Source organism: Orycteropus afer, unplaced genomic scaffold (assembly GCF_000298275.1).
Source record: "Orycteropus afer afer isolate SDZICR_OR568_19922 unplaced genomic scaffold, OryAfe1.0 scaffold00123, whole genome shotgun sequence".
Classification (NCBI taxonomy): domain Eukaryota; kingdom Metazoa; phylum Chordata; class Mammalia; order Tubulidentata; family Orycteropodidae; genus Orycteropus; species Orycteropus afer.
The window spans coordinates 1,238,980-1,263,957 of NW_006921710.1; the positions used below are offsets into that span (position 1 = coordinate 1,238,980).

Here is a 24,978-nt window from a genome sequence, read left to right on the forward strand (position 1 = left end):
AGGTGGGATGTAATCAACGTCATATTTTGGCTCTCATGGACTTGTTTTACTTAAGCTTCGACGTGAACTTGCATATGAGCAATTGATGGTCTGTTCCACAGTCAGCTCCTGACCTTGTTTTGGCTGAAGATACAGCTGTCTTAGATCTGAGGGGTAGGAGCTCTGATGGTGCAGTGCCTAAGGCATTTGACTGCTAGCCTGATGATTGGCCTGCCTTCAAGAGTTACTACCTGGCAGTTACTGTGAGTTGGACTCCACCCTATAGCACTGGCTATTTTTTTTTTTTAAGATCCGGGGTGCTTGACCTGAGGACATTTTGCCCTCCATTTTCACAATATCAGGAGGCACTTCTGGTTGTCACCACTTGGATGGGGTTGCTACTGGTGGGTAGAGGCCAGGGATACCATTGACCATCTTACAGTGCCCCCCACAGAAAAGAATGCTCCAGCCCCAGAGTCAATGGCTCTGAGGTTGAGAATACTTGTTTGAGGGTGATGGCAAGGGTTGAAAGCAATTGTGAGTGTATAGAGCCTGAACTCATCAACCATAGAGGAGCTCTGGTGGGCGTAGTGGGTAAGGTATTTGGCTGCTAACAAGAAGGTCAGTGGTTCAAACCCACCAGCTGCTCCTCAAGAAGAAGATGAAGCAATCTCCTTCTGTAAAGATTTGCAGCCTTGGAAACCCAAAGGGGGTTGCTATGAGTCGGAATCGACTCGATGGCAGTGAGTTTGGCTAAAATTATCCCAGCTGTGAAAGGGGAGCTTTCTGACCTCCCAGAATCGGGGCAAAATATAAACTCTCAGGACAAAAGACAAGGGAGGCTGGCCTATGAGTTTTGGCCCCACTAACCTTGTTCTCTCCTCCTCCCTGCTGCTTGGAAGGTGTCAGAGTTTTCCTAATGGCCACTGGCCACTTTCCTTCCACCCTGCAGCCAAGGTCAGGGCCCGAGCCAAATCCCCTGGGACGTGGGCTGTCACTCTGATTTACAGTGCTCTACCTCCCCCGCCCTCAATCCACAAAGACTAGTCCCAGGGAAGCTGACACAGCACTGGCCCAGCTAAGAGAGGTCAGGGAGGATGGAGTGGGCACCCACTAAGGCTCCTCTCCTTCCGGAGTCCTCAGGAGTCTAGGGCTTTCCAGAGACACACCCAAGTGATGTATAGGTCTTGTGTGTGTGTGTGTGTGTGGTGTGATTCTAGCTGATACTGGAGTGACTACTTTGTTTTTTCTCTTCTAAAATGTATTTATTTTTGTGTTTTATTGTTTGTATATTGTGGTTTGCCATCGAGTCTATTACAATTCATAGCAACCCAGTATGACAGAGTAGAACTGCCTCAGAGGATTTCCTAGGCTGAAATCTTTATAGGAATGGATCACCAGGTCTTTTCTTCTGTGGAGCCACCGATGGGTTCAAACCTCCCACCTTTTGTTTAGCAGCCAAGTGCTTAACCACTGTGCCACCAGGGTTCTTATTTATTAGAACCCCTATGTTTTTAAGTAGCTTGATGAGTAAAGGGAAGATGACTGTTGTTTACAAGCTGTGGCCAATGTCTGTGTTTCTCTAGAGATGGGTTTAAGTCAGTCTGCCCCTCTACTCTGGTCATTTAAAGGTCCTGTTCTGGAAAGAGGTAGTTCAGGATAGTGAGGTCTTGAACTCCTCAGCCTGAAAGGCAGGTTGTTTGAACATGGGGGCTGTTTTCATCTATCTTTGGGCCTTAGCAGACTCAGGTGTCTAGATGCTGGGTGGAATTCCCAATCAGGAATTGGTAAGTCTGCATGTAATAGAAAATCCAAATTCCGGAGTTTTAACTACATCAAAGTTTATTTTTTTTCCCCCACACAGTAAGAAGTGCGGAGGTCAACAACCGGGGCTGGTGTCCCTGGATCTGCTAGGTCCTCAGAAAGGCAACTTCGACCTTCCTGGCTCCACCCCACTCAGGGCTGCCAAGTGATTCCTGCCCATCCCAGCCCCCATGTTTGACTGCAAACCAAGGGGAGGCCCAAGAGGGGAAAGCAAAGACCAAAACTTGGCCAACTGAGGCTTTGTGGAAGGCAGGAGGAGGGGAGGCTTTTAAGACACTTTCTGCAAGCCCCGCCCATTGCTCCTTACATCTCCCATGGCCGCCCCATCCACAGGACCCCTGTTTTAGCTGAGCACTTTGAGCCTCTCTAAGTGGGTTTCAAAGAGCTCTGGTGGCACCATGTGTAAGGCATTTGGTTGCTAACCAGAAGGTCAGTGGTTCAAACCCACCAGCTGCTCCACAGGAGGAAGATGGAGCAATCTAGTTCCATAAAAGAGGGGTCGCTGTCAGTGGGTTTGTGTTTGAAGTGGGGGTTCTGTTAGTTAGGAAGAAAGTGAAGATGGAGACTGAGAATTCCAGAGGTCCTAACAGGATGTACTTCTTTTGGGGGCTGGGCATGGCCCCTGCAACCTGGGCAGGGTTGAGAACTAAGAGAGGGGGCTAAAAGGATGGGATGTTTGGCTTTGAGATGTTGTTTATATCATATTTAATATCTAATTATAGTTCCTCCCTCCTTTTCTGTGTTGTAATCTCTTGTTATCTCCATGGTCAAGTTTTGTAAACTGTTTTAGCTTTGCTCTGGGGACTTGAGGGAGGGACTCAAATCTAAACTTCCCAGCCTGGAAAGTGTCTGCAGCTGGCAGAAACCAGTGCAGGAGGGTAACCTCAGGCGGGGACTGTAGGAGTAACTACGAACCAGGACATGAGTCCGGGGTAGAAATCTTCCCTGGCTTGCTCAGAAATAAATAGGTGGGAGGAGAACCCTGAACTTCTCAAGGCCAAGCAGGGAGAAGTGTGTGCCAAGGGCTGGAGACACTAAGTGGGGCTGAAGACGTCCAAGGGATGTTACCATAGCAAATGCCTAGGCTGAGGGACTTCAGAGTCTCAGGAACTTCTACTCACAACTCTCCAGCTGTCTTCCCTTCCCTGGTTTTCAGAAGGGAAAGGGGAAGGGCAGGGTGATCTGTGCATTGTCTACACTGGCGGCCTGTGCCTGACTTGGGAATCTCTGGCCAGTAGGGAGCAATGGAAGGGCGCTAGCAGCAGAAGAGCAGAGGTGAAACCTGAGGCTGATCACGTAGAGCTTGCTATTGGGGCTCAAGGGCCAGCGGGTCTGAGATGATGCATCCATCCTGGGCAGCCACTAAGACACATTCATAAATCGAGCACCGGACTCAACCTCTTTTAGAATGCTCTCTGATTCATTTCCCTTGGACATCTGCAGTAACAACAGTGTCCAGCACGGATGTGATTTTAAATTTTGGGACGACTAAAGGAAAGTGCCAATGAACTCTGGATCTTTTTTCAGGGAAAAAGGTCACCCAGGGAGATAACCTTGAAGTTTCGGGAAGCTTCTAGCATGTGGTTCACCAGCAGGGCCATGCCTGGCCAAGGGGTGAGAAAGGTCTGCTAGCCAAGCCCTGGGGCTGTGCTAGGTCTGCTGGGAAAAGCACAGCCCAGTTTAATTCAGAAACTCCACCTGAGGAAGTAGTGGCCCTGGTAATGAAATAGTTTCTTTAAGGCTAGTTTATGGGTTCCTCTTGAAGCCCCAAACCATGTGTCCATGAACACAGAAAGAAAACAGGCCCTGGAGGCAGCAATGAATAGACTCTTTACTCTGTCGGATTATATACCATCAACTGCCCCGTGGTGACCAGCATTCCCACCTATGGGTTCTTCTTTATAGGGGACAGTTAACACAAACAAAAATAGTTCTCTACAAAACAAAGTTTCAAACCCTTCCAACCCGCCTTTCTCCCTTCCTCCCCAGGCGGTGAGTTCCTCAGCCACCAAGCTTCACTGAGGCCTGGCGTCTGGTGGGGGCTGCAAAGAAAAACAATATAAAAGAAAATCAAGTCAGCGACTAGAGTTGTAGGCAACTGGAGTTCCAGGTCCACTGGCTCATGGAAACCAGGGACAGACGCAGGGGGTGTCTGCAACAGTCAAGTGCGTGTGCGTGTGCGTGTGTGTGTGTGTGTGTGTGTGTTGGGAGGCAGGACCTGGGGGTGTTAGAGTGGGCAGCGTTTCTCCCCATCTGTCTCACCGCCAGCAAAACAAAACAAAACAAAAAGATAAAAAGGGAAGAGGTGGGTAATAGAAAAAATGAAACCAAAATTATAGGCTGCTGGGTGCCAGGACTCCACAGCGCCCCCTGCTGCAGAGGGAGGGCAGTGCCAGGGTGGGGGCAGGTGCCACTGAGGGAGGAAGGACAGGCGGAGGACTCTGCTGAGTAGCACCTAGGAGCAGCTCGTGCCGCACCCTGCTTGCCCCCCGAGATCCCTAGGACGCCGGCCCTCGCGGTCCCTGGGCTCTCGGGCCGCGGGCTATCAGGCACAGGGCGCAGCCTGGCACATGGACCGGCCTTCACCGCCGAGGGTCCTCCAGACGAGCTCAGAAACCCAGGCGGGCGACCAGCCCCAGCAGCAGCAGGCAGCTGAGCAGGGTGGCGAGGCGCGGGGCGACCTCCGGCGCGCGGTCGCAGTCCAGGCCGCCGTCTTGGTCCGCGGGATCGCAGCGGGGTTGCTCGCAGTGCACGCCAGTGTAGCCGCGGGGGCAGGCGCAGCGCTGGTTCTGCAAGCAGGTGCCGCCGTTCTGGCAGAGCAGCTGGTCGTCGTCGCACACGTTGGCTGCGGGGCAGGAGAAAGGGATTGGGGACGCGGGTGAGGCCTGGTTCACCCCCTGCTTCTCTGAGTAGGGCGTGCGAACCCCTTGGGGCGCGGCCTGGGCCAGAGCGTGTAGAAGGCGTAGGATGCGCTGGGCTCAGTAGGAAACGTCCTTCCTTGGATAGTACCATGGGTCAGGCATGACCTGGCCACTGCCCTGGCTCTGTCTGCTTTTGACCCACTGGCCTTGGTGCAGCTCTTCAGATGCATTTGCCTTCTTGTTTGCAGAACTTGGCACTTGTTATTCCATATGCCCCGAGCGCCCTTCTATCCTTTCCCCCTGGCTAACGCCTACCTGTCCTTTGGGTATCCCCTAGGCTGTTATTCCGACAGCCTACCTTCCTGGCTGCAAACCTTTCCCACCCGACACAGACCCTACCCCTTTTGGACCAGGCCCCACCCCCAGCAGCCTCAGGCTCCATCTCGGGCCTCAACCGGGCCTGGTGGGCGCGCACTCACGGTAGCAGCCTTGGCGCCAGTAGTGCGTGGGGAGGCAGTCGTCGCACTTGGGCCCGGCCGCGCCCTCTCGACATTCACAGAAGCCTGTCTCGTTGCAGCGGTCATGCACGGAGCCGATCTGGTTGCAGTTACATTCTGGATGAACACGAACACAGACGCGCGGTGAGGGCGGCCTGGGGTGCCTTCCCCACGTTTCCCTACCCCATCCCTCCCCACATTCCTCCCGGACCTCTAGTCTTCTGGGGCAGTGGTCCCCCACACTTTGTCTGCATGGCCCATGGGCTGGACGGCGGGCGAGTGAAGGCTGCCTGGGTGGCCAGGTTTTGAGGCTGCGCTAATAACCTGGTCTTCCTTCCTCAGCATCCTCCATGCCACTCCACAGCCCTAGCCCCTTCCCCTTCTCTGGCCTCCGCAGCTGCAATTGAAGGAGGTGCTCCAAAGAGCTCAGACTCTGCCAGGCAGGAGGCGCCCTCATCAAAAGCTACTGGGGATCTCTGGTGTGCCTGCGTGTTTAGAGGGGCAAGAGGAGTAGACCACATCTATACCTCCAGGTCAGGAGCTCTGGTAGCATAGTACCTAAGGTACTTGACTGCTAACCAGAAGGCTGGCGGTTCCAGCCACTCCTCGGAACGAAGGTTAGGCAATCTACTTCCGTAGTGATATTGCCTTGGCAACCCAAGGAGGGGTCACTATGAGTCGGGGCCAACTCGATGGCACATAACAACAATACCTCCAGGTCAAGGCTGGGTGGGGGAGCAGCCCCAGGGCCTTCCGTTCCCTCCCCAGTTGGTTTCTTAGAGCCTCTGCTTTATGGGAGGAGAATGTCCCCACTCTGAGTCTGCAACTGATTACTGGGCCTGAGAGGAGAAGTGGACTGAAGGCAGAGAGAGGCAGGGAGGAGAGGAGAGGAGGGTGCTGGGGGGAAGGGCACCTCTAATGGGTTCCAAAGGCCCCAACCACCCTGTCCCTGGTGCTGACCCCCTGTAATGTAAGCAGCAAGATTCCATTATGATCCCTTTGGAGTTCATGTAATTATCTGAAAGTGGCAGCCATAATACAGACTGACAGCCTGCAGCTGTGTGGGCAACCCCTCCTCTTAGAGCCAGAGCCAGCCTGGTGCCTGGGGGATTGGAAATGGGTTCCCAGAGGGCTAGGTACCTGGGGGCAGCCCCTGGGGCTGAGACCTCCCTTCTACTGAGACCAGATGGAAAGTGGTGGGCAACCTTTCTGGGTTGGCAGGGTGGAGGCTGGGTTTGGCCTTTCTGGGATGATCACCCCATGCATGAAAGCACAGAGCCCCCATACTTCCATCACTGCCCCAAAAGCCAGTCCTGGAACCAGAACTTGAAAAAACAAAAACAAAAAACCAACCTGGTGCCTACCAGGGGTGGGTGGCAGTTTTATAAGCAGGACCTCTGCCCATAAAACATTGAAGAATTCTGTATTAAGAAAAGGGTTAGCCACAAAAAAGATTGGAAAACCTCTGATGTGGTCCACCTCCTGATTGTACCAGTGGAGGACTGAGGTCCAGAGAGAGGAAGGTGACTTGCCCAAACCTACACAGCGAGGCAAGCTCTAGAACTCAGGCTGTGACTCCACTAGTGGCTGTCAAACTCCAGTGCCTGGGGGAGGTGAAGAGAGCCAGTTCCAAGGCTTCAGCCCCTAGATGGAGTGAGCCCTGGAATCAGAATTTCCATAGCCTCCCCAGGTGATTGTGATGCTAGGGGTCTCCAACACACACCTAACACTGCTGTACCAACCCTGTAACCTGTGCATAGTCAGGCACACAGGAGAGAAGGCCCTCCCACCTGGCCGGCCCCAGCAGCCCGCCTGCTTCAGGGCTTGGCTCACCAATGCAGACGTTCTCATCATCCAGCTCTGCGGAGCCATTGCGGTAGTAGCCCAGGCGACAATGCTGGCAGTGCTGGCCACGAGTGTTGTGTTTGCAGCTGACGCAGGTCACCACGTTCAGGAAGTCGATGTAGCTGCAGCGGTTAGAGTGGCCGTAGCACTCACAGTCTGGGTCAGGCCAAGCAGGAGAAACAACAAGGGTCAAGGAATATTGGGAAATGTGCCTTCATGTTGCCATCTTCTTCCCACTGCCCCCACCATACAGTGTACTTGGGGAAACTGAGGCACAGGGCAAAGAAGAGCTGCCCAAGGACACATAGGGAGGCAAGTATCTTTAGAAAAGGATCTGGCACAGGAAGGTGCCCTGGGCCTCTAATAGTCCTATGCCATTTTGGAAGACACTGGGGCCTGCCAGCTTTGAAGCCAAAGGAGAACCAGTCCTAGAATCCCAAATTCCCACCTCTCCCTTTTGTCAGGGAACTGAGAAAGGGCCAGTGAGCAGTACCTCGTAAAGGCCTGGCCAGGTACAAAGTGCTCTCTGAAGGATGCATGCAGTGTGATGGGAGATGATTCCTGTAACACCTGAGCCATGCCATTAGATTGGAAGTGCAGGGAGCGAGGAGCCCACGCTCAGCACCTTCACCCCTGTAACCTCAGTGGTTAAGTGGATGGAAAAATGAATGCATGAGTGCCAGACAGGATGGATGAACCAGAAAGAGCTTCCTTCCCATGCTGCTTTGGAAGATGGTGGGAAGGAAAAGTCCCACCCCACCTATAGGACCCTTTCACATTGGCCTGAGCTGTTCCACAGGTTTGGTTGTCACCAGAGGGCCTGCTCTCCCACGACTCTGAAAGCGAGCACCTCCTTAAGATTTGGTCCTGGGCACCTGTTGGTGCACGCCTCCCCTCATCCCAGACCCGCCGCCGGCTCGCAGTGCTGGTGGAGGCATGCGACTCCACACGGAGGACGACCATCAGCTCAGTGTCCTGCTGTCTCCACCCAGGTGCTTCTCAGACTCACCCTGCCTGTCCGGCTCTGCTTCATGGACTGGGCAAGTTCTAGGACTGCCTGGCACAAAGTTCCTAGGAATTGGCATCATGAAGGGATGGGGTTTGGTGAGGAGGGTCACCTCATATTATTTTCCTTGCTGCAAGGAGGGCGGCCATCCCTTGGTGTCCCTCCTAAGGTATGCAACACTCCCCTGAACAAGGAAGGTGGCATCTACTATCTGTGTATCTCTGGAGGGCCCGACCTCCCTGTTGTGCCAAAAGAGAAAGGGACTGACTCAGCCCTCGGTGACCAAGGGCATGTGAAGCTTCGAAGAAACAGCTGTGGAGATGTACTCAGGAGGAGATGTGGGCATTTCTGCACCACTGGGCTTCTTGGGACAGCCTCCTTTACCTTGTCTCTCCAGAGACACTGGGAAGGTGGAACATTCTCCAAGTGTCCCAAGGAGCAGTGGTGGTGACCCCTGTGTCCCAGATCCTGCCTTCCACCAAGATGAGCCCTTGGGCCACACCTCCCAGGGGAGCCGGGACAGGCTATTTCTGGCAGCTACTCCGCCTGCCAGTGGCCTGCCCACCGAGCTTCTGACTCATACCTGTTCCCAGCTCCCTTGGGGAGGGATGGCTGGAGGGAAGACAGGCTCAGTTTAACCTTGACCCAGCTACTCTGGGAGGGTTTTCTGAGCCAGGTATCGATCATCTTGTACCTTTTTTGCTCCAGTGGAGGTAGAGAGAGAAATGCTTTGGGGAGGGTTGGTCCTACCCCAGGACTTCCTCTTACCTTGAAATTCTTCAACAGGCATCACTTGAGGAGATTTGGGCCTGAGCTGGAAAGGTTTGGAGACCTTGGCAGGGGCTGTGGCAGAAATTCCCACAGCTTGGGGAAATAAGAAACTTTTTTGTCAGCCATGGTCCATTTGCCCAGGCTGGGTATCTGGGCCCAGGGAAAAGCCCAGCCAAGGTCATGGTGCCTGTTATGGATTGAACTGTGTCCCCAAAATATATTTGTTGTAAATCCTAACCTCTGTGTGTGGTTAAGGAGTTCTGATGACTACTAACCAAAAAGTTGGCAGTTCAAACCCACCAGCCACTCCAAGGAAGGAAGACAGAGCAATCTACTTCTGTAAAGATTTACCACCTTGGAAACCCAATGGGGGTCACTCTGAGTTGGAATTAACTCGATGGCAGTGAGTTTGGGTTTTTTGTTTTGTTTTATCCCATTCTGTCATCATCCTGTTTGGGAACAGCATCTCTTTGTTATAGTAATGAGGCAGGATCAGTGTAGGGTGTGTTCTAAATCAGTCTCTTCTGAGATATGATGTTGGTATATGCTGTCGAGTTGACTGACTCTTAGTGACCCCTCCTTGGGTTGCCAAGGCAGTATCACTACAGAAGTAGATTGCCCAACCTTCCTTCCGAGGAGTGGCTGGTGGGTTTGAACCGCCAGCCTCTGGTTAGCAGTCAAGTGCCTTAGGCACTATGCTATATAAGGGACATTAAACAAGCATGGAGAGAAGCAGAGGTAGAGGAGACACGTGCCGAGCCACGTGAAGGTTGCCCAGGAGCAGAAGCTCAGGGAAGACCTTCATCCAGAGTCAACAGAGAGGGAGAGGGAGAGGGAGAGAGAGAAGGACTTCGCCTAGAATCGACACCCTGAATTCAGACTTCTTGTTTCCTAAACTATGAGAAAATAAATTTCCATTTGTTAAAGCCCCCCACTTGTAGTCTTTCTATTACAGCAGCATTAGCTAACAAGACAATGCCCTGGGCAAGCTCTGGGGCAGTCCTGTCACCTGCTCAGATCTGATGCTGGGAGAGGTCCCTTTGGCCTCAGAGCCTACAGAAGCAGTTTAAGTACCTTTGCTGAAGGTGACACAGCACCTCTACAGAGAATCGGCCTTGCCTTTGCTTCCTGTATCCTCCAACGCTGTCTACACATCTGGCTGTGTTAATCCTTCCACACAGCCTCTCTGTCCTCCAACATGGCCTGCAGTGTGCTAAGAACTTAGCTGATGCTGAACTTTTTGAATGACTGAAAACATCCCTTCTATTTTCACTCTCCACTCTTCTCTCCAAACTTGCTTGAGCATCAGCAAGTCTGGACCTGACATTCAAGGTAGCATCACCTTTCCTTTGTGAAGCAATCTTCCTGCTCTAGTCAAAGTTGCGTCCTTTTCCACCCATGTATTCCCCACTCCCAGATGCTCTCAATCCATGAACACGAACAGGTGCCAGCCTTTCACTTCCCCGAATCCCACTGAGTCCTCAACCCTGTATTTGTGGGTGAGCATGCCTCTGTCCTGGGGCATCGTCTTGGCTTCTTACTGGCAGTCTGTGTGCCCCAGTGCCTGGGGTGATGGCTCCAGTCAGCTCTATTAGTCTCCATCACCAAGCTGCCTCCAGGTTGTTGGGAACACCGATGCTCACCAATTGTGGTCTTAGCTCCAAAACCACTTGCCAGCAGAGGGTGCTCAAAGCCCTGCTCACTGTGCATAGCTGGGGCGGGAGGGGAACTTGCGGTACTCGGTACTCGGGAGGGATAGGTGGCCGGAGGTTGCTGCCTAAGCCAGGACATTAGAGCTCCAATGCCCAGCCAATAGATGAGTTGGGGCTGGAGATAACCTCCCAGCCTAACTTGAGAGACAGGCACACCCTGTGTGTGTTTCCTATGTGTGTCCATCTCTAGCTACAAACAAGCCCATGCACGGTTCCTACTGCCAGTGGGAGGACCAGGCTCTTAGCTTTGTAGTCAAGGCCTTCCAGGGATATTAATGCACTCCCTGACCCTCATTATACCAGCACATCTTTGTCAGCTAGTTCCTTACTGCCATTCCCCTGCTGAGCCTTTGACCTTGCTGGTCCCGCTATCTGGAATGTACTCCATTCTCCCATCATATGCTCAGAGTCAACCACCATTCAAGGTCTAACTTTCATCTGGCCCCTGCAGGACACCCTCTCAGACTCTGAGCTCCATCAAAGACTGCCCAGTATATCCTGTCCAGAGAGAGGGTTTAGGTTGTGGGAAGCAGGGTCCCTACTGGACCTGAAGCTGGGCCAATCTAAATACACAAGTTAGGGGTAGGACCGACGGGTAGGGCTCCAGGGCACCTCGCCTTGCTGCTGTGCTCCAGAGCTCACCAAGGGGACCATGGCTCTATACCTCCTTCCCTCGGCCCCCATCCCACCTTGTGTCCCCACCATGTCCCCCTACTATCTCCACTACAGGGGAGGGGCCTAGGGTCTAAGGAGGAGCTGCTCAGGGAGCCTACAGCCAGCCAAGGCCCTGCCCATACCTTCTGCACTGGAGGGCACCTGGGGCCACGGGGGGCTCTCCCAGAGGAGGGCGGCTGTGGATGACCTTGTCCACTCTTGGAGGAAAGAAGAGAAGAAAACCAAGTTATGAGAGGGGTTGGCTGGGGACTTCTGGGGACACACTAAGGCATGTCACACATACAGGCCAAATAGAACTGGGTCCCAATCTACTATAGAGGAAGCATCTATACTACTGTCGCCTGTGGCAGACACACATCACTTAAAGCCAGATGGGAAGGGCCCCTCTGTGCCTGGAAACCTTCATATTTACATAATCCTTTCTTCAGCAGATACCTGATTTTGCCAATTTCTCTCCCCTCCCTGTGGTCCCTGTTCCATCTGAAGGGCAATGTCACATGTGTCTGGGCCCAGAGGCCTCTATGCTGAAATCTCTGGCTAATGGCTACAAAGGAGGTAGGATGGGGTGTGTATGTTTTGGTCAAAATCATCAAACCCATCCAGAAGGGTTCTAGAAGGCTTCCTGTCCAGCACCAATCCCAGGATCTACCTCCCAGCCACTGCCTTCAAATCCTTGGCACTGTTGCCCACCCACCCCCCACCTGGCCCCCCAGTTTGGGCCCAATGTACTGGGGACCCCAATGTGACTCAACCCCCAAATGCCACACTGCTCATCTCCAAGTCTAACTGGACACACAGCCAGGGAGAGAAGGCAGTGCTGGCAAAGGCAAGAACTTGCTCTTTGCTGAATTTCAAAGGACAAACCCAGAGGGACGGGGGAGAAATCTGATTTTTCCGCTTCTTAAAGGGATTATGCACAACGATGGCTGGTGGGGAAAGAAAAAGAACATCTACGAGTTAAGAAGTGCAGGAGACTTTCGAGCTGGGAGCCGGGAGCCTTTGGATATCAAATTGACATTAATACAGTGTTCAATGAGGAGAGGAGGCAGGCTGGGCCCAAATTGACAAGGGCTTAATTAGAGCTGCAGTAAAACTCGCCCTGGAGGCATTCTGCTTCTGAGCCTTTCTCACCCCGCCCTCCACGGGCAGAGCTGGGGAAAGGATTAGGGGTCTTGAGCAGCCCATCGCAGCAGCCTCTGCCCTCCACACAGCTTGACATTGGCAAGGGGAGAAACATCTGGGCCAGGAGTTCAGGGGCCCAGCTGGACTCTGGCCAAAGACCCTGAAGCACCTGTTGGGAGGTGCCAGGAGAGACCCAGACATTTCCAGGGTCCGAGAGCTGGGGAAGGGAAAGACTGCCCACTCGGCTCCCCAGGGATTTGTTCAGGTATGCGGGGCGGGGGTGGGGGGAATGTCCTCATGGAGGCCTGTGTCTTGTGCCAAGGCCAGATGGAAGCCCGGCTGTTCCTTTAGCAGCAGGGAGCTGTGCAAGACAGCACCACCTTGCAGTCCCTGCCCGCCCCTGCCCGCCCCCCAGGCCTCAGGGCAGTCACATTGGGGTGGCTGAGAGGGCAAGCAGCATGTGGAGCCAGGGAGTCCTGAGTTCAAGCCCCTTTAGAATCCTGGGACCTTGAGAAGCTGCCTCTTTTTTTTTTTTTTTTCTTTTAAACAGCTTTTTTATGATATAAAGGTGCCCTGGTGGCAAAATGGTTAAGTGTTTGGCGGCTCAACAAAAGTTTGGCATTTCGAACCTACCCAGTGGCTCTGTGGGAGACAGACCTAGTGATCTGCTTCCAGAAAGACTATAGGCTAGAAGAGAACCCTATGGGGCAATTCCACCTTGTCACATGGGGTGGCTGTGAGTCGAAAGTCACCTCTCTGGCACCCAGTGACACTGAGGTGTAATTTACATCCTGTAAAATCCAGCTGCTGCTTTCTAAGCCTGGTATCCTCACCTGTGGGATTAGGATAGCAACAGCCCCCATCCCACATGGTTGTAAGCAAGGAGCACAGTAACACCTGTGAGGCTGTTAGCCCAGGAGAAGTCCACTCTTCACCAACTGGAATGACTGTCCTTATTAACAGGGGCTCCAGGTACAACAGGGCTCACAGGTGTAGACTCGGCTGCTACAGGAGGTGATAGCTACCTAGATGGGGTTGGGAGGGCCCCTCATTGTGGCACTGGAACTTCCCTCTCCCCTCAATTCCCTGCTGCTCAGAGCTGGGCCTGGAAGGAAGGTTGGGCAATCTACTTCCGTAGTGATACTGCCTTGGAAACCCAAGGAGGGGTTGCTATGAGGCGGGTCCGACATAACAACAACAACAGAGGTGGGCTCAAGATTACAAAGCTGACCATGACCTCCTAAGTCTTTGTTACTGCAGCCTGTGGGAGGGACTGCCTTCTCCTCCCCACCTAGGGCCTGGGGATCCTCACACTTAAAATCTTACCTCCTCAAGGTTCATCCTCTCTGAGCTGACTCTTCTGAACTCCCAGCTTTGCATAATTTGCCCTCTATCCCTTGTACCAAACCTAAAGCAGCTCTAAAAATGGATCCAAGGTCACTCTGTGTCTGTGTATGTGTGTAATAGAGACACAATGTTTGGCTCCCACCGAGACAGACCACTCTTTAAAGGCAGACACAGCACCCTCTGTGACTATTTTTGCTACTTGTCTGCCCACCACAGGCTCAGCAAAAGAGCAAGTCACAGGTGGCCTAGGCCAACTATGCCTGAAGCCTGGGATCCCCAGAGTGAACCCCACCCCCTACCCCCAAGAGGATTCCTGGGCCAGCAGGCTACCCTGAAATCCTCAAATCTCCTGGCTGGCCCCTGCCACCTGCAAATGTCTCCTGGTGGAGGAGGGAGGGTCACAGTCTTGCCCAAGGAGTAAGGAACCCCCACCATCTCCTCCCTGCACAGGAGGGGTGGTAGGGTGGGGGAGCAGGATTGGTCACCCTCTCCTAGCTGGGACCAGGAAGAATTTCTCTTGGCCACCATCTTCCTGGCACCCTCTGGAAAAGGTGAGTCCTTTCAGACTCCTAGCACTAGTGGTGGGCAGGGTCTAGTGAGACCCCTAGGTGAGACCAGGTGAGACCCCAGGGCCACAGTGCCTCAGCACCCCAGGTCTTGAATACACACCAATCCCCCCTTCAGAGGGGAATTAGAATTGGAGGGGTTTCCAAACATGTTTGTAGCCACAGAACCCTGAGAGCAGGCTGCTCCAGTTGAGTGGGGACAGGAGTCTGTCCTGACTCTGCCTCAGGCCCACATGCTCAGCCCTGAGTGTCCAGTCAACCGCAGTCTGAAAAGCTCTGCTCCACGGGGCTCCCTTCTGCCTTGCCTACTCAGTCCATTCCATTCCCACAGGTAAGTTCAGCTGCTGAGGGCCTGGGGGCAGAGGAGGGTGTAGGAGGCTAGGGTGGAGTTGGTGCATTAAGTGCTGAGGTGCGCACACCTCAGAAACAGGCTCTGAGTGTGGTAGGATTTCAGTGGGGCCCTCCAGCCACCCTCCTCCCCAGGTCACCTTGTTCAAAGGGCCACCTGGTCTCAGGGCCCTTCCACGCACTGTCTTTGAGAGGCAGGAAGAAGAAGTTATTTGGAGCTTGAAGTGGTCCCTGAATCCCCCAGCTAGGGCCCCAGGAGAGGTTGTCCTGTGTCCCTGCAGCTCTAGGGTTCTAGCGTTCTCTATGTCTAAGAGCCAAGCTTGTGCCCTGTCCTGGGCACCAAGGTGAGAGGCAGGGAGTCAGGCTGAAAACGGGAAAGCGCAGGGCAGCAGGGTTACTGGCTGTACCCTGGCACCCACCTGTGGTTTGTGGGGAGCTGGTGGCCATGAGGGCCCAGACAGTGGATGTGGAGGGGACAGGAGTGGTGGGGTCCTCCCTCACGGCCACGGTGGCCGCAGGGACTTTGGGGACAGGGTCTTTCCAGGACTTGCCAACACCTGGTGAGAGATGAGACAAAAGTGGGTGGCAGGGATGGGGCACCACAGAGAAGCAGCTTACGTCTGACTTGGCAGCTACGTGTCCCCTCTGGCATCTGGCTTTCTCCCTGGCTCCCTCTCTGCCCACTGGCATCCCAGCAGGGGGCATCTTGGGGAAAGAAGGCAACTGACTGCTTGTGGCTCCAAGAACCCTGGCAGGTGATGGTGTCCTGTGGTGGCATTTATGAGATTTGGGATCTGCCCTTGATGACACTTGACACCAGCAAGTCCTTCACTGCTGAGTCTTAGGGCACATGACAATCCTTCAGGAGGGTGAGTTTAGGAATTAAATGAAGTACTAAGAGCATCCCAGGAGTGCTGGTGGCACAGTGGTTAAGTGCTAAGCTGCTAACCAAAAGGTTGGTGGTTTGAACCCACCAGCTATTCTGTGGGAGAAAGATGTGGCAGTCTTCCTCCGTAAAGATTTATAGCCCTAGAAACAAGTCTTAAGTTCTACTCTGTCCTGTAGGGTGGCCATGAGTTGGAATTGACTTGACAGCAATGGGTTATGAGCATCATAGAGTCCTTGAGTGGTGCAAATGGTTAACACACTTGGCTGCTGACCAAAAGGCTGGAGGTTCAAGTCCACCCAGGAATGCCTTGGAAGAAAGGCCCGGTGACCTACTTCTGAAAAATGAGCCATTGAAAACCCTATGGCATACAGTTCTACTCTGACACTCATAGGAGCACCATGAATTGTAGTCAACTGGAGGGTGACTGCATTTTGTGAGCATCTTGCTTGCCATGGTGCCTGGTACAGTAAGTGCTTAATGAGCAGTAGCCACAATGACAACTCTGACTGATGGACTGCCAGGACGCCCACCCTTTCCTCACCCTGCCTTGTTGTGTTCGCAGGACTAGGACTCTCCCGATATTCCTTCAGATGCCCCGTTCCTGGATTTACATGCCCTTAGACCTGAGGTTATTTGGATGACCAGATCATGGGGAACAGGACTGACCTCCCCCAGCTGCACTATGGTAAAGCCAGCTGCAGAAGTGGGAGCCACAGGCTGCCTGGAAGAGGTGGACTCCATGGTCAGACTATGGGATGGGGGGACTCTGCCACAGGTCAAGGAAGAGAGTGACCCCAGCTCTTGCCTGGCAGGAGAGAAGCTTCTCCCAGGTCTAGGTGACAGAAGAGGGCGGGGTGCCCAGCAGAGAAGGGAGTTCACCCCGAGGTCAAGGGGACCTGCAAAAAGTCCCCTTCCACTTTCCAAAGCAGCACTAATGAAGCTCAAGGGGAGAAACTAAGAGGCAGCAGGCTGCAGGCCACAGCAAAACAGTGACAAAAGGATGGGATGAGAGCTCGAGAAGGACATGGAGCACAATTAGAGGCAGAAGCTGAGTGGTGCGCAGGCCCAGAGGGGAACTAAAGGCCCTGCTCGACCCTGCTCGTCCCAGGACATGCAGAGAGGCTTCTGCAACGAGGGTCCCTGAAGCTTCCCTGGGTGGATGGCCCAGGGATGTACTTACTGCCAAAGGCGGAGCCCGCAGCAGCACCTGTGGGAGAGAGGACAGGGTCACAGCACTGCCAAGGAGTAAGGCATGCCTGCCATTTCCCCTGTTTAGAGGATGGGACAGCAGGGGTGGTGAGGGCAGAGGAGGAGTCCCTCCATCAGGTGAAGGAAGAGAAACCCAAAGCCATAGGCACCCACCCCTTGACCCTGTGCACATGATAATGATGATGAGCATCTCTGAGCCCACACCATTGCAACTGCTTTGGGCAGGTTATCCCATCATTCTCACTGTTGCCCTGAGTGGGAGGAACCACCATTAGCCCCATTTAGCAGATGAAGAAACTGAGTCTCGGAGCCATGATTTACCCAATGGGACCTGCTGTTAAGTATCAAACACTGCTAGGGGCTTTATACTTGCTCCCCTTATTTTTAGACTTCCAGGTCCTCCAATGCAGGGTATGGAAATTGGGTGGAGGTGGGTGGGCATTCTCCAAGGGGTGATGGGATGTCAGAGAATCTATCAGTCACAGTCACAGGGCAGACTGGCTGGCTGGAGTTTTGATGGGATTTACGACTAGGGGTAAACCACATGGGTATTCCCATCTGGGGAAATGCAGGTGTGGCCCAATAATTTAATAAAACATAATCGTGGTAACCACCACATGCTAAGTGCTTTCTATGTGCCAGGCAGGGGTGTGTAGGTGGTACAAACAGTTAAATGTGACTACTAATCAAAAGGCTGTCTGCTTGAACCCACCCGAGGGGTCTTGGAAGACAGGTCAGCTGATCTGTTAGCAAAAGGTCACAGACTTGAAATCCTATGGAGCGGTTCTATTTTGCATACATGGGGCCACTATGACTTGGAATCAACTCAAAGGCAACTGCTTTGCTTTTTGGTTTGGTATATTCCAAGCACTGTGCTAAGCTCTGTGCTAAGTCCTCTCCTTATATGAGCTCACATACGCCTCACAATGACCCCACAATGGGGCTTTATTATGATCCTGACTCTGTGGACGAGGAAATTGGGCTCAGGAGGCAAACTGACTTGTTCAAGGCCATGCAAAACTCAAGCTGTTACCACCAAGACTTACTGTCCCCTTCCTATGACTCTGGTGTGTGCCTGTGCCTTAGGAGAGGAAAAGAGACAGAAGAGATAGAGAGAAAGGGGAGGGGAGGCCTACAGTCATGGCTTACCATGGCTGCAAAGGGAAGGGACCAGTGCAGTTCTTTAGAAATGATGAAAATAAGGACACCTCCAAGCCCCCATGGTGCCCTTCTGGGGTAGACGCTGTGGTCTCCCCAGTGAAATCCAGTTTTGCATGGGGCCTCTCCTGGGTGAGCTAGGGCTGCGCTTTGGCTGGAGGGAGGCCCGGGAGGATGAGCCCACTGGGCACACATTCATTCACTCAATGATGGTACACTAGAGAGGCATGGCCTAGGGGTGTGTACACACTGAGGAATGAGCAGGTGAGGACATGAGTGTGTGGTACATGTTCAGGTGGGAAAAGGCAGGAGACGGGGTGAGGGCCCAGAGGGAGGGACAGTGCCAGGACAGGGACTTCTAAGCTGAGCCCTGGTCCTAATCCTGGTACCCGTGAATGTAACCTTGTTTGGAAATAGTGTTTGAAGATGTTATTAAGTTGACAAGAGGTCATCCAGGAAGAGGGTGGGTCCTAACCCAATCTGAGTGCTGTCCTTATAAAAGAGCAGATGAGACAGAGGCATACTAAAAGAAGATGACCAAGGAACATCAAGAAATGCCCAGGGCTACCAGAAATACAGGGTGAGTGAAAAAGAGGAAGACCCTCAACAAGATGGATTGACACAGTGGCCACACCAATGTGCTCAAATATGGCAATAATTGTGAGGATGGCACGGGACCAGTCAGTGTCAACACACAGGGTCACTGTGTGTTGGAACTGACTTGATGGCACCTAACAATAACAAGAAGTTGGAGGAAACAAGGATCTTCCCTCTGAATGGACAGAGAGAATTGGAGGTACAGATAACAAAGGAAAAAAAAAAAAAAAGGAAGAAGAAGAAGAAGAAGAAAAAAGAATGGATAGAGAAACAAGGCTCTGCCAACATCCTGAACTTGATCTCCTGACCTCCAGAACTGTGAGACAATAAATTTCTGTTCTTATAAGCCCACCCAGTCTGTGGTACTTTGTTACAGCAGTCACAGAAAACTCATACCTTCTCCCAAACAAGGAAGCTCTAGCTTCCCCTGCCGGGAGGAGGGAAGAAAGGGCTGAAGACAAAAGTCTCCACCAGCTTGTCTGACCATCACTGGTCAGAAGGGAGGGCTGGCCTCCAACCCACAGGGGGCAGTGGGCCTTCTTGAGTGTGACCAGGAGCCAGGCCTGTGAGTCTCAGTTGGTTGTGGGAGCTGGGTCGATAAGACCTTGGAGCATTCATTCTCCCAGGAGAAGAAACGGCCAAGTGGCGAGAAAGCTGGAAGTGATGGGGAGAAAGGTGAGGGGGTGGGGAGGGAAGAGGAGGGGTGAGAGGAAGGCAAGAGCAGGAGTCAGAGGAGTGACAGTGGCAGAAAGGAATGAAGGAAGGCTTCGGGGCAACAAAGAGACAGGGACAGAACTCAGGAAAGGTGTGTGTGGGGGTGGGGGCTTGTCAACACCTGGAGCTCGCTTTGCACCTTTGAAGACCATGAGCGCCTGCAGCGCCTGACAAGTCGCCCCTTTAAAGGCCTGTCACTGCTGCCTTCCGGGGCACAGGCACAGCACGCCTGTCACGGTCTCACTGCGTTGCTTTCAGCTTTGATCAGCCTAACATCACATAAATCTTTCACCCATTGAGGGAGCGGCTCTTGTGAGTGTGCCTCGGCAGGCAGGGAGGTCCTGGGGCAGGAGGCCGCCTGGCTGCCCTGGCCTTGGAGTCAGACCCAGTGATTTACCTGAGCCCTGGTGCTGACACCTAACTCCCCGGGGTGGGCACTGAAGCTCTTTGGGCCTCAGCTGGCTGATCTGGAGAGTGGGGTGACCAGAGCACTACCCTGTGAGCTGGTGGTGAAGGTTAATGGATGACGGGCATGAAGTGCCAGGGGCAGCCTATGGCATGCAGAAGGCACTTGAGAAATGTCACACTTGAGAAAGATCACACGTGAGTGGGGCTGGGGAGAGATCCCTCGGGCCAGCCTGGGCTCCTCTCAGCTTCCAGCTGGGGGAAACTTTGGGCTTTGTGATTCTGTGGAATTACCCCATGTCTATGCCGGGGCCCAGCCTGACTTTCACCAAATATTCCCCCATGAGTGGGGGTCTCTTGAAGGGTGTTCATGATGCATGGATGTGTGGGTAAGCTCTGAGGGTCGCCTCTCCTGGGAACAGAAAGGCTGAGCAAGGGGAGAAGTCTGTGCAGATAGCACGGGCTGGGGGCCGAGTGGCCTCAGAGCATGTCTCTGTAAAACAGGGTACCACAAGACCAACATCAGGACTGTTTGCTGTAAGCACCCACAAACGTTCATTATTGGGGATGGTGCTGCTAATCAAATTCGGCCTGGAGTGGGGGTCTCCACCACCCTCAGTCCCTGACACCCTGGAAGCCTTCAGGGTCAAGAAGGGGAAGGACAGCTGGAAAGATGCCTGAGCAGCTTGCATCTGTCTTCCCTGAGGACAGGGCCCGAAGGGCGGCTTAGATTTCAGCAGAATGTAGGCGTGATCTGGAGTCTAGATTACAAGGCCTGGTGCTAGGGAAGCATGTACCAAGGGGGTGTAGGTCTGTGTCTGTGTGGTTCTCTCTATGTATGTTTCTGTGTCCGTGTGTCTGTACCTGTGTGTCTATATCTGTGTGTGTCTCTGTATTTGTGTGTCTGGGTGTGTGTTTCTCTGTGTTTGTGTGTCTGTGGTGTGTTTATCTGTGTGTCTCTGTGTTTGTGTATGTCTCTGTGTGTATGTGTCCCTCTGTGTGTATATGAAATCCACAGCTCTTGGGACTTGAAGGATAGGGGAAACCACGACCTGGTAGACCAGCGTCTGGGTCATGGCAGCAACTCTGCTGGTACATACACGCATTGGGGGAGCCATGGGGCAGCGGCAGGTAGGAGCCGGCCCGCCAGGACCGTGTGCGGAAGTTCTTCTTGCACTTGCCACAGTCTGGGCCGGTGGTGTTATGCTCACACTCACACTGCAGGCTGCCCTCACGCACGGAGCACAGGTTGGCATGTAAGTTACACTTGCACCTGGGGGATATAGAGGGAGAAGAGATATCAGTGAGCTTGCTAAAGGCAGGCTCTCCTGGCCACCAGGGGAAGGAAAGCCAGGAGGGGCTCTGAGGGTGCTGGAGCTGGCCTAGGAGGGACCCTGGAGGCCTCTACCCAACCTGTCCTGACACTCCTTCAGGCTTGAAAATCCCCACCTCCTTCTCCATTGTGGGAACAATAGCACTTTGAGCCTCTACCCCAGCATGAGAGCTGCCCTAGACCCTCTGCATTTGTCTAGACTCCTCATGGGCGGTGGTTTCAGGGGTTCTTACCTCTCCGTTGGGGTGGGGCTTTGAGATGCCCTTGTCCCAGATGCTTATGTTTATTCTTTGTAAGACAATGTCTGATTGTCTTACCCATGACCCAGGTGAGTTGAAAGGTACCAAAAGATGCCCACCTGCCTCCCACTATGTAGACATCAGCCTTGCTATGGACAGTGGCTGTACTTCTGCCCTCAGCCTGTGGCCCAGGCCTCTGGCTTTGAGAGCAGACAGAGGGAAGCCCCGATTCCCAAACCCTTGTCAATTCATCCATGCATGTATTATTCATTCATCCATTCAAATATTTATAGGCAACTCATTATTCTGAAAACTGGTAAATAAAGGGAGAGAATCAAGCATTTATCCCTGCCTGTCCTATATCAACTATACCTCAGGGTAACCAAAAAGTTAATGAGGGGAAGTTCTCTTTGTAGAAACATTCCAGCTAATAATTGAAGAAGGACTGACAGAATAAGATCACTGAGCAGACCCTCCATGAGATGGACTGACAAAACAGCTGCAACAATGGACTCAAACATACCAACGGTCATGAAGACAGCACAGAACTGGGTAATGTTTGGTTCTGTTGTACATAAGGTCGCCAGGAGTGGGAGCTGACTGGACAGCAACTAAAAATAACAATGAAGGGATGGCTCCAGGCATTGGACCACTGAGAACAGCACAGAGAGGGAGCACCAGAGGGAGCACCCCCAGTGGTAGAGCACACCTCCACCTACAGAGCAGTCTTGCCAAAACAAATTGAACCCGCATCACTCAAGCCTCCAGACCCAACTACCAGTTTACAGGAAGTACAGAAGACAGAGGGACATACTAAACAAAATACCATGGGATGCAATCAGCAAAGTCCAGACTGAGGAAAACACTCCAGAAGAAATGACCCCATTTCTCCAACAGATGAATTTCAAGAAAATGAAAGAAAAACATGAAGAAGGGACCTAGATTAAGAGGAACCTCAAAGGTCCATCAACCAGTTGTAACATGTGGACCTTTTCTGGATCTTGATTCAAACCAACTGTAAAGACAAACAAATAGAAATTATATTTATAAGAAAATTGGAAATTTGAACACTGACTATATTTGATAATATTGAACTAATTCTTATTAGGTATGATAATGGTATTGTGGTTATGTTTATAAAAATCTTTATCTTTTAGGGATATATATTGAAATATTTAAAGATGAAATGATCCGATGTCTGCAATTTGCTTCAAAATAACACAAGGAAAAGGACTTGGGTAGAGACACAGACGAAACAAGAAGGGCCATGAGTTGATAATTACTGAAGTTGGGTGACAGGTATATGGCAGTTCATTATGGTAGATTTTCTCTACTTTCGTATGCAGGTTGGAAATTCTCCATAATAAAAAGTCAAAGAGAGAGAGATTGTGCTTTATATTCTGGTATGGGAAGATTTCCAAGATATATTGTCAATATTTGTAAAAAGCAAATTGCAGAATAACGTGTTTAGCAGAATCCTATTTTTAATAAAATATGCAAAGAAAAATATTTATGGGGCACCAGGTGTATGTCAGGCTCTAATCTGGGAACAGTGAATATAAAGTGAACAAGGCAGATGGGTCCCTGATGGGACACAGGGTTGAGCAGGAAGACAGTAGAAAGATCAGTAGTAGTCTAGGAGGAGGGGATGAGAGGTGAATAGGTGAATCACAGGGGTATTCAGAAATGATTCTACATGATTCTGCTACTGTGGAAGGATACATGACATTACACATTTGTCAAAACCCACAGAACTGTACCAGACAAAGAGAGAGCCCTAATGTAAACTGAAAACCAAAACCAAACCAGTTGCTGCCCAGTGAATTCTGAGTCAGGGCAAAACCCCAAATATGCAGAGTGGAACCACATTCCTCAGGGTTTTCAAGGCAGTACACCTTAGAAACCGGGTCCCCAGGCCTTTCTTCCAACATGCATCTGGGTGGGTTTGAACCACCAACCTTTTGGTTAGTAGTTGAGTGCTTAACCATTTGCAGCAAACTATGCACTTCAGTTAATAATTATGCATCAGTATTGGTCCATCAATTGTAACAAATGGACCACAGGAATGTAAGGTGTCAATAATAGGAGAAACTAAGTTGAGGGGAATGTCATGGGAACTCTCTACTTTCTACGTGATTTTCTATACATTTAAAAACAAGGCACCATACAAATCTAATTAATTTCAATTGTTATAAGTGTTCATGTGCTATATGAAGGGAAGCTCTGGCAGCGTAGTGCTTAAGGCACTTGACTGCTAACCAGAAGGCTGGCGGTTCAAACCTAGCAGCCACTCCTCGGAAGTGAGGTTGGGCAATCTACTTCTGTAGTGATACTGCCTCGGAAACCCAAGGAGGGGTTGCTGAGTTGGGTCTGACTCGATGGCACGTAACAACAACAAGCTATATGAAGGTGGGCATGACATGGGGGTGGGTCCTAACTTACTCTGAGGGGAGAAGGATACGCTTCTAGGAAGAACAGAGCTTTCAGCTAAGACCTGAGGGAAGATCAGGAGTTATCCAGGCAAGAGGGGAGAACCTTCTAGAAAGAGGCAAGAGCATGAGGGAAAACCCTGGGGCTCAGAGAAGCTCAACCCATGAAGCTGGAAAGAGTTGTCTGAGATGGGGCCTAGCGGGTAGGAGAGGGCTTGACTATGACACAGAGGCTGAGTTTAATTCCGTGAGGGATTGAAAGTCATTGGAAACTTTGAAGTGCCTGCTCTGGTCCAGATTTTGGAATCACTGGGCCACTCCATGGAGAGTGGTTTGTTTGGAAGACAAGAGCTCAGGTAGAGAAACCAGTGAGAAGGCTGTGTCCTGGCAGGTGACAAAGGACAGTGGCCTGGGCTATGGTACTGCCCACCAGGCATACCCCTCACAAGCTCCCATCATCTCAAAGGTTGTTTTCTGAATGTTTAACCGGCATTTCTTCTCCAGCTCTTCATTTGTCCTCTGTCTCATATCCCACCCCTTCCACTGGGCCGAGTGACATTTTTCACTGTCCTGCATCATGTTTCTTAAATCCTCACAGTCAGAGGTATCTCCCCTCAGCCTCTGCTTACCCACACAACGCATATTTAACTCCATATATCTTCCCTCTCCCATAAATCAGTCCTGCCAGACCCTTTGTCTTGGCTCCTGCCTCTCCACGTCCCCTCGTTTGTCTCCATCTGACTGGTGACAGGGCTCGTCTGTGAGGCTGGCTTTCCAAGACAAGGCTGTTGAGTTGGGAAACAGACTGCTCATCTCAATCTGGCGACGAGCCCCTCCTTCCACCAGCCTTGCAGACCTGTGCTAACCTGCTGGCTTCAGAGTCGCCAGACCTGCCTTTCTTCATAGAATCTTGTTTTTGCCCCCCACTCACTTCCAGAATGGTTGAGGAAATTAAGGTGCATCCACATGATGGAATGTTATAAAGATTTTAACTATCAAGGTTTCAAAGACTGTTCCAAGCCACAAGGAATGTTCCTAATACAAATGAGAAGAGTCACACTTACCAAGTTCTGACTTTGTGTCAAGCAAGAATCTCATTTGATCCTCTAGTGATCACAAGAGGTGGTACTATTGTCATCTTCCTTTTACAAATGAGGAAATGGAGGCTCAGAGAGGTTAAGTATCCTGCCCAGGGTCACAGAGCTGCTCAAAAATGTCACTGAGAGTGGAACTCAGAGTTGACTCCAGAGTCTAAGAGTTAACATGGGATACAACACAGATTGTAAAAAAAATTGGACATTAAAGTGTATGTATTGTAGCTTCTAATAATGTTTAAGATACACATAAACTAACTCACTGCTGTGGAGTTGGATCCAACTCACAGTGACCCTTTCTTGGGCTTCCAAAACAGTATCACTACGGAAGAAGATTGCCCAACCCTCCTTCCGAGGA

General features: G+C 51.8%; 1 protein-coding gene across 1 annotated transcript in view; it reads right to left on the reverse strand.

The window, feature by feature from the left end:
• Positions 1 to 4,412: 4,412 nt before the first annotated feature.
• Positions 4,413 to 24,978, reverse strand: part of NTNG2 (netrin G2) — a 73,411-nt gene continuing 52,845 nt past the window's right edge. The window contains exons 3-8 of the mRNA XM_042781447.1: positions 20,626 to 20,798; positions 16,623 to 16,649; positions 8,781 to 8,876; positions 6,995 to 7,162; positions 5,144 to 5,278; positions 4,413 to 4,648 (exon numbers count right to left, since the gene is read on the reverse strand). Coding sequence (XP_042637381.1) covers positions 4,413 to 4,648; positions 5,144 to 5,278; positions 6,995 to 7,162; positions 8,781 to 8,876; positions 16,623 to 16,649; positions 20,626 to 20,798 — 835 coding nt within the window. The remainder of the gene's footprint in view (positions 4,649 to 5,143; positions 5,279 to 6,994; positions 7,163 to 8,780; positions 8,877 to 16,622; positions 16,650 to 20,625; positions 20,799 to 24,978) is intronic.